Raw genomic sequence first — 15,852 nt, forward strand, 5'->3', positions numbered from 1 at the left:
TACCTCTGTGCTGACCAGTCTTGAAAGGCGTGGCCTTAGTTTGAGGAACGTCCCCCAGCTGATGCATGAAGTTGCTCAGGAGGGCAAACTCATTAAAATACATCTTAAAACTCAAGAACTGAATGGTCTCTAATCAAAGAAAATCACAAAAGATCTTCTTGTGACATTCATGACATCTAAACCAGTCAGTAAGGTACAGTGAACTGTTCTTGCTTTACTGTACCAGTATTTATCAAATAAATACCATTTCATTTGTATTATACGCTTGATATAGCTGAAATAGTAATCATAACTGAAACCCAAATGTGCTTTCCTGACATATATTTTACCTATGTACCTTTCTCTGCTCTTAGATACCAGCAGACCATTACCCTAGAGTCGTGTTCCTTTTCTTTGACTTTATCTTTAAATACATATTGTAGCACCTTTGCCATTATAATGCACTTCCGTAAGCTCTGAGCGTGAAAGAAGGAGGAATAAAGGCATATGAAAATTTCAGAACAAAAGACTGTGAGTAAGAAAGCAGGCCGCTACACAGTGATTACACGGTCACAACTGATGATCAGAAGTTTAAATACTTCATAATTGAAAACACGGTAAATATTTACTTTTAGAATATTAGTTTTAAATACAGATCAAACTTTAAATTATTCCTTTTCAATGGAGGAAATGGCTGTTTATCTACTCAAAGAAGCAGACTTAGCATTAACTCCATTATTGCCTGTTCTGTTTCAAAGCTTAAAATGATGGTATATGTAGAGATTTGACTAAGGATTTGCTACAACAGATTTAAAGTCTTTAAAAGTTTCTAAATAATTAGGAGTTACAAAATTTTTGCTGTATTCTTAAAAAATGTAGTGGGATTGGCACAGCAAGGCAAGGCAGCACCGTGGCTTCCCAGTTAGCCTGACCCAAGCATGTGCTTACAAGGCAGTGGCACTGGCACCCTAGGAGAAGTCATGCTTGGACATTGCAGGCCATAAATGGGTAAATGTCCCTGATTCCAATAGAAAGGTAGGATTTAACAGGGCAGATCACAGCGCCATGGCAGGCAAACAGACAATTCGTCCACAGAGGTCTCCAGTTCACGGAGGTCCTGCTGTGCGATGTGGCAAGCTAGGCACGTCAGTAATACTTTTAGTAAAGTCTATTGTATGCATACCAGGACAGGATTATTACAAAATTGTGTTTAAAATTTTCTGATGCCTGCTTATGCTGACTTGAGGGTTCATCAACCCTGCTGACACCAGCACAGTTTGTACTGGGGCCAGAGAGCGGGCTGCGAGCAGGCTCAGCTGAGAGCTGGGGAGCAGGCTGGGTGGCGAGGGAGGAGCCCAAGGCACCCTCAGCAAGCCGTGACCTCCATGGCAGTGGGAAGCACCAGCTGGCATGTCATCCTACGAGATAACATTTCTAGTGCCAGCAAATACTTAAATGCCTTCTGTGGCATGCAAGCTACTGCATACAGTAATACACAAAAGATGCTAAACCTATTCTTACTTATCTTGAGTTATTCACAGAGGGACAATATAACTCACAAACTGCTACCCGTCTGTGCTTGGCGGGTGTCACAAAATCGGTTACAGAAAACATCCTCAAAACAGTTTTTAAAAAACACATTCTCTTTCTTTCTTGTTGTTTCTTTGTACCTCAGTAGGTTACGTTTGCTTCAAATAAACGTTCAAAGACAGCTGAAAATTAAAAATTAATTTTTCTTTGCAATGCGTGATCAGAAAAACATGTTGGATGAAAACTTGGAAGTCTTTCATGTAGTCTACTGACTTGAGCAGATCTTATGAAAACATTAAGTATCATGAGATGCCTGGTAGAGTAACGAGTAATGGTTCCCTGGACATGCGGCTGTAAGTCAAAGCTTTTTTCATAAGCACACAGATGTGCTTTTCTGCTTTCATGTTACCAGTGCAACCATTCAACTACCATGACTCAGGCCTCCAGCAGTCATGAGATTTGCTTAGATTACAGAGATTTTAAAAATGAAAAAAAACCCAAAAAGCCCAACCTAATGAGAAACACGCAGAAAGCCCATCTTTAACATTACACTGATTGCAAAAAAAGGGGATTTTTCACTGGGAAAGCACTGAAACACAGGGAAAATGGAGCGTAGGGGCACATTACACACATTCCTTCTTTGGCCAATTATCTTTGACACCGTCAGTCTAAAGGATCTGTAAATTTTTGAAAAGCTAAGAAACGTGTGGGAAATTTTCCTGCTGGTATTGCCACATAGACTTCCCAGCCGTGGGGCAGGTGCTGTGTCTGGCTGGAGTCTTGGCCCAGGTCAGAGGTGTGATGGGGAAGATGCCAGCTGCTGTGCAGGATTTCCACAGGGATGTTGTGCAGCGGAGACAAACCCAAGGGGTTGTCTTCTCCACGGGGATGGGGTGCAGTGGAGATGAACCTGAGGATCTCCCCATGGGTATGGGATGTACTGGAGATGAACCTGGGGTCTCCCCACAGGGATGGGATGCAGTGGAGATGAACCTGAGGATGTCCCCATGGGGATGGGGTGCAGTGGAGATGAACCTGGGGTGTCCCCATGGGGGTGGGATGCAGTGGAACCCGAGGATCCCTCCATGGGGATGGGGTGCAGCACAGATGAACCCGAGGGTCTCTCCAAGGGGATGGGGTGCAGTGGAGATGAACCTGAGGGTGTCCCCATGGGGATGGGGTGCAGTGGAGATGAACCTGGGGTCTCCCCACGGGGATGGGGGTGCAGTGGAGATGAACCTGGGGTCTCCCTACGGGGATGGGGTGCAGCGGAGAAGATCCCGGGTTCCCCCACAGGGCAGCAGCAGCACGGAGGCAGCAGCCGCCGCCCCTCCCTCCCCGCAGCGCGGCCCCCGCTCCGCTCTCGCCCCGCGCCCACCCGCGGGGAGGCCGTGGCGGGCTCGGGCCCGGCGGGAGGCGTTGCCGCCCGCTTGAACCGGAACCGTTCGTCAGGGCCGCCCGGGGCGGCGGCTGCTGCGGCTGCCGGTGCCGCGGAGGCTGCGGCGCGGCCGCGGCGGGGGAGGAGCGCGGCGATGGGGCCGAGCCGCCCGCCCGCCCGCGGAGGAGGGCTTAGCGGGGCCGAGCCGCCGCGGGCCGCGCTGCGGGGCCGCCTCCGCCGATGAGCCGCCGCGGGGACCCGCCGGCGAGCGCAGCCGCAGGGCGCCGCTCCTCCGCCTCGCCCATGGCCGCCCGCCGGCCCTGACCCGCCGCCGCGATGGGGAACACCGCCTCCTGCTGCGTCTCCTCCAGCCCCAAGCTGCGCAGGAATGCCCACTCGCGGCTGGAGTCCTACCGCCCCGAGGCCGAGCTCAGCCGCGAGGACACGGGCTGCAACCTGCAGCACATCAGCGACCGCGAGAACATCGACGGTGAGGGCGGCCCCTTCGCCCCGCGGCCCCGGGCGGTGCGGGGACCACCGCGGGCACTGCCGCCCCGCATCCCCCCCGGCTCCTTCTCTCCCCTGGGGTCCTTCTCCCCCCACGACCATTCTTACCCCCCGGGTCCTGCCCTCCCCCGCCCCGATCCTTCTCCCCCCCCTGGTCCTTCTCTGCCCCCTGGGTCCTTCTCTGCCCCCCCGGGTCCTTTTCCCCCCGGTTCTTCCTCCCAGCCCGGAGGTTGCTGCCGTCCCTTCGCCCCCGGCTCTGTCAGGCCGCTGCGGGCGTGATAGCCGAAAGCACAAACCCAGCCGGCGAGGAAAAGGGAAGAGATGTTTCCCATGACAACCTTCTCTTCCAGTGACTTTTCCCTTCTCTGTTACCGTCATGATGAAGCACCGCTCGGTGAAACCCTGAGCACCGCCTTTCGCTCTCTTTCTCTGCAGTGATATTGAAAAAAGGCTTATTCCCGTCGGTTTGGTGGTGCCTGAGCGTCCTGCCGGTTCGCCAAACCACAGTGCAGATTAATTTTAAGGATGTGGTTTAATGTATACACGTAACTTAGTTTTTGATTAGCTGAAGCGTTTAGTCCTAAAACTTTGCTTGGTAAAAGGGCAGCTATCTCGTGGGTTAGTTCACATGAACCGCCTTTGGTAGGATGCCAGAAAGTGGGACTTTGGTGCATTTCAGTTTGCCTTCTTCGTTTGTTTGATAGCATACTCAGTTGTGATTTTATTACAGGGTTTTGTGTGCAGTCAGTTCTTGACGCTGGCAAAGTTAGAAAGCAGATAGATTCTTTCTCTACTGAAGATTATTTATTTTAATGACGTATGTTCTGGAAGTGGGAATTTTTGCAGATGCCTTTGCTACATGCAGCTGAAAAATTGGAGTGTAGCAGGAGCAATAGGTAGAAAAAAATACATAATGATCGTCTGAGAAAGCCAGGATGATGAAAGAACCAATTGTTGATCTATGAATGGTTAATTCTTCCAGCACTAGTGTTGTCCAGCACAGCAGCATGCAGTGTGCTCTGATGGTACGGATTTCTCCATCTATCCCAACACAATCTGCAGTAAAGTTTTTGGTCAGAGATGTGCTGGAGTTGTGCCTTGTTCTTGATGTGTTTTTTTTTCTAGCTGGGGGGAAGGGCATGCGTGGAAGTATTAAGTGCGTGTATGCTTTTAAAATATGCATCTAATGCAGATAACTTCCTGCATCTTGCTGGTTATTTGCAAAAAATTTTCTATTGGCTGATTGTTTTGTTTGTGGGATCAGGGTACACATGTGTTGTGTTTCTCTTCTCCTATAAACTGTGGTGTGTCTCAGGCCTGGAGTTGTAACCTCTTGTGAGAACACAGTAAATACTTTTCATATTATTTATTTTTCAGTTTTGCTGGTTTTGATCAGGGATAGTTGGTGCGATGTTGTGTTTTCAAATGGCCAAGCTGTCTTTAATTCTGAAAGAGAGCAAACAAGTTTGGGCTTGCTTTTTGTGTCTTACTGTAGTCCTGTCCCTCTTTATGGATAAAGTCTAAGAAATAAGTTTTCACTGAGGAGGCTGATGGACAATAAATACCTGTACACACAAAACAATTGGAGATACTTTGGGTAAAACAGGTTTTGAGTTGTGCTTTGTTGCAGGTCTGTTACACTCAAGTCACATTCACTGAAGGTTCTTCTGTCAAAGATGACAGACTGATTACTGAACATAGTAAGATGATACTGTGTTTCTGAAATTTTATTTCCTGTTAGACCAGCTGTTATGTTTTTCTTTTTAGATTGTTTGATATTGTATGGCGCACAGATGTTTACAGGTGAGACGCTGGGAGGGCAAAATAACCTTCACAATAGAGAACTCCAGCGATATATTTATCATTTTACAATGGTGGTTTTTGCAGTGAGGTCACAAAAGTCTGATTATATGTGTCATGAAGAGAAAATCCTGGTTGTTGATTCCTTAGTATTCCTGCAAATCATGAAGTATTTTCAACAGGCTCTGAAATTTTAGTGTTGCCAGATGTTCTTTTCTTCAAAAAAAGACTGTGATGACAAAGATGGATGCACTGAAAGCAAACTTCTTTGACACATCAGGTTTATGTACTTGTTGTTCTTCAGCCAAGAGTCCTCCACCCAGTGCAGGACCAGTGGCAGTGACAGTCAGGCTCTCAAAATGATAATGTCCCTATCATGTCCCTAGCAAGCATTTACCATGTCAGTGGAACTTTGAAGGATTGTGACAAACCATGACATGCAGTGTCTGAATTAAAATGTTTTGCATGGAAGTTGCTTTCGTGCTTGCATTCCTGGAAATCTGTGAAACGTTTTATTTTTTGAGTGTATTTAAAGCTGCTTGAATAAAACAAGAACTTTTAGAACCTTTAAATCAGCTGTGGCTGTTTAAGCTTGTAAGAGAGATGAGTGGTTTTCACTGTTGCAAGGCCCTGCTTCTGCCAGCGTGAGAGGGAGAAAGAAAAAGAGGGAGAGATGGCAAAACTTGAAGTGTTTTAATTGGAAGTTTCAGTACTAGTGGAACTGTTTGACATTTGCCAGCTATATATACTTCATAAAGAAATACTTGTCACATTTGCATTTGAGATAGTGCCTTTGAATTTTCGCCTGTACTCTAAGTACAATATCAAATCCAGTAGCAGTTTTGCAAAGAATGGCTGGAGGTATTCCGCTTCAGTAGGCGTGGGTTTTATAGCAAGGTTTTACTTCTGCGATACTGGTACCTTGTCAGAAAATGTAAATTTCTGTAGTATTTCGCAACTGTTTAATGATGGTATCTGAAGTGGTATCTGAAAGAGAAGGGAATTGTGAAAGAGATTCAGTTAGGAGGAATTTATGTAATGACTTATTCTAGAGAAGGTTAAGGGTGAATTTATCTTTCTTTCTTCCCTCATCCCCCAATTTTTAAGAAGATAATGGTCTTCTATAAAAATCTGCACATGTGCAAAATTGCCTCTCTGAATACTGTGCAGTCTCCAGAAGGCATTTTCCCCCCCTGGGTATTTTTTTTTTTGGGAGGGGGGGTTGTACAGGCTCATGATAATGAAGAACACCTAACAGATTTTCACTTCTCTTTTTTTCTAGGAAGAGCAAGATGATAATTGTAATATACAGAGGTTGCTATCTGGTTTTGATAATTTATTGCTACGGGGAAGCCAACATTTGTCAGTGCATCACATTTAAAAACTTATTTTAAGAAAATTACAGTGATGGATTCAAGACTTGCAGATTCCTAGCTTTATTTGCCATCAAGACTTCTTTTACAGCAGTGTTAATAATAGCAATAAGTAAAAATGGTAGAAACCTTAATGTATCAGATTCTCTACCTCATTTGCACATGAACTTTTGTCTGTGCAGGCATCTTGGTGTATGCACTGTGTGAATCCTGACTAGCTGGGCTGACAGTAGTCACAACTCCACTTTATGTCAGCAGGTAACGTAGTCAGACCCACTGTTGGTTTGATTTGTGGAAAAGCAGTGTGTGCTGTTGTGCTCAACTGTGATTTCTCTGTTTGAAGCATGATTTCTGCAATAAGCTTTTTAAATATGGAGGTCTAGGGAGAGGGCAAAGAGGATGTTTTACCACAAATATGATGGCACTAGGCAACGCTGATGCCCTGTAATGAAATTCTTCAAAAGACTGTTCTTGAAACAGAGACTAGATAGAGAATTCCTAGGCTACTGGAAGGAAAAATGGTTCTTAATAATGAGCCTCTCCCCTGTCTCGTCCTTCCTGCTGTCTCCCCCGCTTCCTTACCCCCACCAATACGATTTTTTGGTTTTCCCTCTTTGTAAACTCCTGCTTATGCCACCAGGTCATTTCTGGTTGCTAGCTCAAATAAAGTCATCCTGTGCATCACTGATAAAACTCTTCAGCCCTTTTCATGGTGATCCAATCGTGTTAATTTTTTTTGCTGCATAATGCACAGGCTCATAAGAATGGACTGCTTCTTAAAAAGCTGTTTATTTGTTCATTTACGTATGTTTTTTCTCCACTGTATTGAATTTGGCATTTGGAAGTTTCTGAGATGAGATTAGTTGGTTTTTGTGTATCTCTGTCTGCTGGGTTTTATAAGAATTATGCGATTTTAGTGAAATACAGGAAAGTTTAAATGTCTGCCTCATGTGCCTAATGAAATTTAGCTAAACGGAGATGCTGGTGTTTTCAAGAGCTAGGGCAGGATGGCTTGCATATTGTGGATGAACTGACATACATTTACGAAAGTCAAGATATAAGCACTTCAGAAGCAAATTAAAGATCTAGTATGTTGCACACAGACATTCCTGCTAACACACAGATCTTAAAAAAAATGGCCCTTCTTTAAAAACCCCACAAAACAAACAAACTCAAAATATCTGTTTCATTTACAGAAAAGTCTCTTTTGAAGTTTTTTCTTGTTCACTTAGCTAGAATTCCTGCAAAGAGCTGATCTGTATGCTCTTCAGTACTGTTGTTCGCATTACCTACCGAAGCGCTTGTCAGAGGCCAGGTATCAAGGTACCACTGTGATCTCGTGCATCAAAAAATTAAAAAAAGAATCTGCTGTGGCCTACATCACTGAACTTAGTCCTGTACAACATGCTTCTGCTGATGCATACCTCACAGCTTTCTTTTTCCCTTCTGCCCTCAGCTTCACCCGTGGATTCCGTGCCATGCCCTGCTTCTGAAAGAGGCACCATCATGTTTTACAAAAGCCTTCCTAAAACCTCTTTCCCATTGTTCATATTAAATCACTAAATTGACACCCTTTGTGAAGTCAGTGTTCATATTTAGCTGTAGAAGCTTTCAGATGCACGCATGCTAACACTAATTACTTTTTAACTTACTTCTTACCAATTTTATTAGTGCATTGACATCTGATTAAGGTTTTCTTTGGAAGCGAGTTATGCAAGTTCAACAGTCTTGACTGGGTCAGTTGGTACTTGAAGCAGAATGACGAGAGTTAAAATTATAGGGCTTTGAAAATGGAAGGGCTGCTGTGTTTTGAGGTAGTTTTTTGTCCTTAGATTTTTAAATGTAATGAGAATAATGTATTTAAAAGGAATGATAACCTCTACCTGTGTGGTCATATATGTTTTATGTGCTTACTGAAGATCTTTCAGACTTTCAGGGTGTGTTTACTGCATCTTCAGGCCTTGCTCAAGATCAGATGACTTGGTACAAAAGGAGGTGCTGCAAGTCTGGCACCATTTTCTGAAATGTGTGAGATGCTGTTTGCTGTGCACACCTAGTGACTTATTGACACTATGAATGCTGTTTTTCTAGCGGCTCTCTGTAATGTAGCCTGAGGGTTGTAGGGGAATTTGAGAGCAGAAACTACTGCTACCTGATAGCTGTCCTTGTCCTGCCAGACAGCTGCAGATCAGGCATAGCCTAAATATCTTCCTTGGATAATGCAAGAATATGAAATACACTTTACAAACTGAAAGCTTTACAAAATGAATCTGAGTTACTTTTGCTGGTTTACTTTTCCTTTGAACTTTGGTGACTAGAACTTTTAAAATCTGTTCGTTGACCCATGTAGGGTTCTTTTTTACCTCATTCTACCAAGTAGTTCATAGAAGTGCCATACATCTCTGAAATGTATGTGAACAGCTAGTAAATGTCAATAGATTTTTTTAATTTAAAAATTTAGACAGAATCCTCCCCGTAGTGTGATTACGTGGTGCCTTCACTGGAGTAGTAGCCACTTCCTCCATATGTTCTGTAACACTTTTGTCTCCTTGCAATCAAACTTTAAAAGAAGGTATTCCATAATTGCGGTATGAATTATTGGGATTTTCATGTTTCCCAAGTTTAAACTTTTTGCAGAGGTTAGCTAAAATTCAGAGATAGTTTTATTGAGCTCAACCTAAATAAACTCTTTGGCACCAATTGTGTAGACCCCATCTGTCATCATAACCCATCTCCCTGCCATTTCATTTTGAGCATCAGCAACTCTTGAGCTTCTTCTGGGAGAACTAGCTTAAATTTAGCGTGCTCATTAGCCTGAACGGGTTTGAGAAGGAACTTAGCAGCAGCAGAAGCATTATCATTGTCCCAAAGACTAGTCCTTAGGTAGTACAGAAGCTGACCAGGGAGCTGTTACTTGGATTAATGAGATATTACTAGTGAAATCTTATTGGAGAATTTGCACAAAATGTTTTTGTTCGTTTGTTTTTGGTTTTGCTTGTTTGTTTTTTTGTTTCTTTCTCATCACTGCTGTGGCATTTCAAGCCTGCAAACTCCAAAGGGTTTATTAGACCAACTACAATTCGGCTAAGACAAGTTTCTCAGATCAGTGAGAATGTATATTTTCCTTTATCTGGTGTTATTTACTTCTCTATTCCTTTGCAAAATAATTCTGTTTCTGTTAATCCAGACTAATGTTTTGACCATTTTACCGAAACACCTTTTCTATGCCTTCACAGATGTAGTTTGCATCTGTGCACATCTGAAAGTGATGGCTTTGTCACTGTGAGTGGCATTGTTACTATTTTTAGTGTAAAAATGTTCCAGAAAACTTGATTGCTGAGACAAGTTTATAGAGTAGAGCTAGTTCTAAGATTAAAAGTGAGTTGTCATCTACCTTTTGTAACATTTCCCACACTCTTGTCCGCTATGATTCTTAGAGGGGGAGAGCATCTGCGCTGGTATCTGTGTGTTATTCTTCTCTCTTTGCAAGAAGAGTTGGCCTTCATCTGCTCATTCATAGTTTTATTTTTAAAAGAAAACCCAGCTTTAGTTAAAAAATAATTGTATTGCAGGCTTTTTGCTTGCTTGTTTCTTTGTCTGCAGAATGATTTTTATACACCTGTGGCTGAGATCCAGAAGATATCAGATGGGAAGTGAAAAGATTTACTGTCATCAGTATGGAACCCAATATGAGACAGTGTTGAAATCTTAAAAGCTTCTTTGCTTTGCTGTATTGGTATTTCATTAAGAGTGGGAAATGATGAGTTACTCCTGAATGCAAAACTTGAATTGTAAGAAGACAAAACTGTTACAGAAGATACCAAGGAAGTGGTAGTTCCTCCAGGTTTTGTAAAGCCAGGCTACCCAAAACATCATAAGGTGCATTGTCAGTCAACGAAGATGTGAGACTGGTGGTACAGGGATCCTTCTCTAGATTTGGAGAAGAACTAGCAGGTTATTGGCGTGCTCAAAATTGTTTCTAGCATGCTGTTTATCCCTGCATGTTAGTATTCTGAGAAATGGTACCTTTTTGTTGCTGTGTTGTTATGTGTGTTATGACATCTTACTGAAGGCTTCCAGCTGATAAAGAAATGTATTACCATCTTTGTTCCTGGAAAGAATGCATTGATTTCAGATACTGAAAGTAATACTGCATGAGAAAGAAGCTGTACTTGATCAGCAAAGATGTTTTGAAATCCTATCCTACACTTTCTTGCTTCAGTGCAAAGTCTCCAAGGAGAGGCTAATTTAGAAATTATGACTATATATGTAAGGTTGTGTACATGAACCTTTATCCTTTTTTTTCCTGACCTTCCTAAGGAAGGAGATTGCATTAGCTGAAGATCCAGAGTTTGAGAATTGTGACTGGTTCTGAGGAAGGCAGGAAGTGCTTCCCTGCTTTGGCTAAAAGAAACTTTCAGTCTGGTCAGTGGACTTCACTAGCAGTAATTACATCTCTGAAGCACTGAGTGTTATTCTGTAAAATGATGCAGGTGATGCAAAGACCTTAAAGAAGGTCTCTCAGCATTTGAAATTAATTAGAGCTCTTGATTCTGAGGCTGATGGTAGTTTTGGATATCATCTGTTTTTCTAGCTTGAAAAAAAAGTTGCCTATATGTTATACAGTCATATACACAGTTTACATTCAGTAAGCTGTAGTCTCTAATTTGGGGTGTGTGTCCCCACTTCCTCCTCCTTGAAGAACTGTTAAAATAACCAGTATGAAATACAGGTTAGGGAAAAAAAAAGTTCTGGTTGAGAACTTAGAGACAATCATAACAGAATTTTTTGTTTCTATAGAGTTGCTGGGTTTGCTTAGTACAGAATTGCAGTCTTCTGTGTGTTGGGGTGATGGTATCACAGCTGTTGGGAATCAGGATCGTTATAATCTGTTCTGATGCTTGTTTGTTTTGTTTTCTTTTGGAAGAGTTCAAAGGACTAGTTTTGGTTTTATTAATTAAGTTTATGAAACAATATAACTGAAATGAATAGAGATAATATTCATAATGGCACGTCCAGTTACTGCAGAACACACATTCAGTGTGTCATTCTGCTGAGTTTGTACTTAGGAAAAAAGCAGTTTCAGATCTTATTAGAAAGAATTTTATTTATAATTGCTAACACAGTTCAACAGCTGTAGGCAGGATCTCAAATGTATTGGATCCCCAAACTTGCTAGTCTGTTTGAGACTGATCTTACTTGAATTTGAAATTCTCTGCTCTACTGTTGTGGTTTAGCACAGCCATTTGCTCACTCCCCACCCCCAGTGGGATGGGGGAGAGAATTTGAAAAAAAAAAAAGAGGTAGAAGTTGTGGATTGAGATAAAGACAGTTCAATAGGGCAGAAAAGGAAGGGAAAATAACAGCAGCAACAACAACAATTATAATGATAAAATATTATACAAACCAAGTGATGCACAATGCAGTTTCTCACTATCCGCTGACTGATGCCCAGCCTGTGCTCAAGCAGTGGATGCTGCCCCTGGCTAACTCCTCCCAGGGTCTTTGGTCAGCATGACATTGTATGGTATGGGCTATCCCTTGGGTCAGTTTTTGTCAGGTCTTCTAGGTTTGTCCTCTCCCAGCTACTCATGTACCCCTCGCCTCTTGGCTGATGGGGTGGTATGAGAAATAGATAAGTTCTTGACTTAAGTTAAGCACTCCCTAGCAACAACTAAAACATCAGTGTGTTATTAACATTGTTCTCATCCTAAATCCAAACTGCAACAGTATATCAGCTAATAGGAAAGAAATTAACTTCATCCCAGCTGAAACCAGACACCTATTCACTACCCCTTTTAAAACAGGGAATTTAACATCTTGAGAGAGTTCATAATTATGGTTTGAAATTTTAGTGTTTTGGCTATTGAATAGTGATCAATGAATAGATCTATTTGCATTACGAGTGAACGGTGCCTGAAAAGGGATTCTGAATTGAAGATAGAGGAGATGACTTCTGATTAGTATTTTGATACTTCTATCTATGTGGTCATATGCTGTAGATTTGAAGTCCAGATGTTAAAATAAACATCAAGGTAAAATCGAGCTTCATAAGTGAGAGGCAAGATCTTTTGCATGTGCCTCTACTATAAGCTATGTACCAGTCCCACCTGTTGCTTCTTATGAATACATTGCTCTCAGCGGTGCTTTGTTCTTGAAGCTCTTTTTGTGACTGTGCCTACCTGGCAGAAATCCATATACATTTTATTCAGTCAGTCAGTGGAGGTGGAAAGAGCGTGAAGAGTTTAGAAATGCAATTGTGTATTTTAAGCTTTCAAATCATGCTTCCTGCAGCTAAATGTCATCCTTTCTCTTAGGGTAATTCATTTGGACTGGTAAGCGTCTAGTATACTGCTTTAACAATATATAGTTATCCTCTCTGTGTCAGACATGGGAAGAAATTGGTATTGTAGTTTTATGGAGGGGTGTGGGTACTTTTTCAAGGGTTTAAGTAGGAGAAGGATACCTGTAACTGAGGTGGTCCTGGGGGCATCTTGCCTGTCATAAAAGTAATATGCAATAGGAGAGATCTAACTGGTTGTTTTGTGGAGAAAAACAAACCAATACTGCCTTTGAAAGCTAAAACAAACAAAAAAAAACATTTAAAATTCCATATATAAGCAGTGATGTAAATTCTACATCTAGGAACTTGTTCCCCCTTGGCAAAATGGATATTTAAGTGAAAGGGACATGGCCAAGTTAAATTTAACTGGAAGTAAATGCTTTGTGAAAAGTAAGCTCTTGACCTTAAGTCACATTTCTTTAAAAATATTATAGAAAAGAGTTCTTTTTAGAACAAGTATTTGAATCACAGCTTATGTAATGCAAACACTGAAGCTTTGTGCTGCTATATGAGAACCTGAACTTAAATTGAACAACTGCTCTCCTATTTTCACATATCTGGTTGTGTGCATTTTTTTCCCTTTCCTTTTCTCCTTGCTGCATGCTTTAATTTTTAATATAAATTTGCAGTTCAACAGCAGTGAAGTTATGTGTGGGTGTGGGTAGATAGGAAGAGAGATTTTAAGGGAGCTGTCAGTAGTTCTTTTGTGTCTGATTTTGTGTGCACCATCTCAAAATTTGTTCACGTGGATATCAATGTATTTGTTATTCTAGAAGAAACTCTGTATTAATCCTGGCTTGTACACAGTGGTTAATAAAATGAAGTATGGTACTTTTTGAGATTGTGGCTTCTGTCAAGTATTGTATGCTAAAGAGAAGACCACCGTGGGCGAGCCACTGCATGATGGAACCGGCATGTGCAGTGAGGTCCTAGGCATGCCAGGACCTATTCCCTTCTGTTCTTGGTGGCCAAGGTTAGCTGAGGACCTCTTCTGTTAATGGTTTGCTGGATAACTGTGTGATGTAAACCCAGTACAGTATTTGTCCTTGGGACATTTGTAAGCTAAAGAATCTCTAGAACTGAAGGCAAGACCTGGCTTTATTAGAAGTACTGATGAATGTTAGGAAGCAAGCTCTGCCCCCTTCTCCCCAACGTTTTTTGTGTGTATTCTTGAATGAAATATTTATACCTAAGATTTTATATTGAACTAATGTTTTGGAAAATAGCATTTTTAAGGTAAAATGTTATTTTCGGTTTTGTTTTGTCATGTTGCTAGTGTAATATTAAAACTAGCTTTGAGCTGAAAGATAGATACATTTCTTATTGATGATTGCTCTCCTCTATCCCTGTAGATGTAGCAAGATTATCTCATTTTTCTCTCCTTTCTCCTCTCCTCCTTTTACACATCTCTGTCGTAGTCTGACTTACTTTTCCTCCTGCCTTTGCTTCTCAGCACAACTTTTTTCTACCCACAACATACAGACATTCAAGTCTCTGATCTCATCACCTCTTATTTGACCCCTTCTATTTTGTTGAGCTTTTTGAGTGATAGGACACAACGTGTACAGTGTATTCTTGAGCAAGGTCTCTGTGATGACTTCAGGATGGCATCATAATTTTCAGTGTTGATTTCAAAACTCTGTTTTATATCACATCGTGTTTGCATTTCAGCATTTGCTGTATATTCCCAATTTCCTACCTCTTCTGCATGTTTTATAGTCAAGCGAATCAAATAATCCTTGTTCTCAGATCTGTGTGACAGTTATCCACATTCAGGTAAGATTTGTGTGTTTCCTCCCTGTATCTTTAGACTTTTAAGTAGCATTGAACATAGTTTTTCATCTCTGTAGTTTTCTTCATGATTTCTGGAAATGCATGCTTTATGATGAATTAATGCCCTGGATTACAGTTTGGGTTTACAACTAAACTGCAGTGTGTGAGTTGTCATTCTTTAGGTTCTGAGGCTGTGTAGTTTTTTTCTTTTTAAAGAATTGTGGAATGCATATACACTGCTTGCTTCTAAATAAAAAGCTGGAAAGATATTTAGTTAGTAGCAGTATCAAGATTTACAATTCATGGAAGAAATTTCTTGGTAATTACTATCTCTGTAATCGATGCTCTGCCCATACTTCAGTGTGTCCAGCTGTATGTAAATCTTCTTTATTTTTGCATTTCTTTCCTCATGTAAATGAGGAATCTCCTTAGTTTCTATTTCTAATCTGATTTAGTGTTGCTTAGTAGAAAGGCAGGCTCTGTTGCTCAGAAAGGTTTTTCCTTCTGATGAGGGAGTGGGAATGTATGACTGCTGAGCCCAGAGGCGGCTGGTGGGGCTGGCGACTGGCCTGTCCTGGCTAGGGCCACCTGGCAAACCAGTTGGCAACATAGGAGTTAGAAGGACAAAGGGGCTGCTGCACTGTCACATTTGGATTCCTGGGGTCCAGCTGCATGTGCACCCCAGCTCTGTCCTGCTTGGGAGTGGTGAGACCAAGGGGGAGTTTTCATCTCATCTGGTTTTGTTGCTTTGCGGCTTCTATCCGTACATAGGTGTCAGTTTGTGGCTCTGCAGGTCAGAAAGACTTGCCAGCCCTATTGTCTGCTGCTTCTCTTAAAAACTGTTTTGCAGAAAGTTGCCAGAATGATCAAGAGTTCTTCCCATGCTCTGCTTGCTGGCCATGCTGTCATCTCCACAAGCAATGCCTTCAGTATAATCGTGCCATGCTAATCAAACCTGTAGGGAATGTCACATGTTAAGTCAGCACACTGCCAAATGTTGCTGTAGCTGCATGACCTGACTTGTCTCATTTATGTGACAAATATGAGTAGAAGCACCTAGGTCCCAAGAGAATATGCTGACCTGCTTGGGCCAACATCAATTCTTAGGAGATTTTAATGCTGTTTTTCATCAAGGCAAAATAGTTTTGGTGCAGGTATACCAGAAGTAA

The 15,852-nt window shown here is 42.0% G+C and overlaps 1 protein-coding gene across 1 annotated transcript in view; it reads left to right on the forward strand.

The window, feature by feature from the left end:
- The first annotated feature begins 2,988 nt into the window (after positions 1-2,988).
- Positions 2,989-15,852, forward strand: part of CCNY (cyclin Y) — a 126,784-nt gene continuing 113,920 nt past the window's right edge. Inside the window, exon 1 of the mRNA XM_054060634.1 lies at positions 2,989-3,377. Coding sequence (XP_053916609.1) covers positions 3,224-3,377 — 154 coding nt within the window. The 5' untranslated portion in view covers positions 2,989-3,223. The remainder of the gene's footprint in view (positions 3,378-15,852) is intronic.

This window comes from Cuculus canorus, chromosome 2, assembly GCF_017976375.1.
Source record: "Cuculus canorus isolate bCucCan1 chromosome 2, bCucCan1.pri, whole genome shotgun sequence".
NCBI classification, from domain to species: Eukaryota; Metazoa; Chordata; class Aves; order Cuculiformes; family Cuculidae; genus Cuculus; species Cuculus canorus.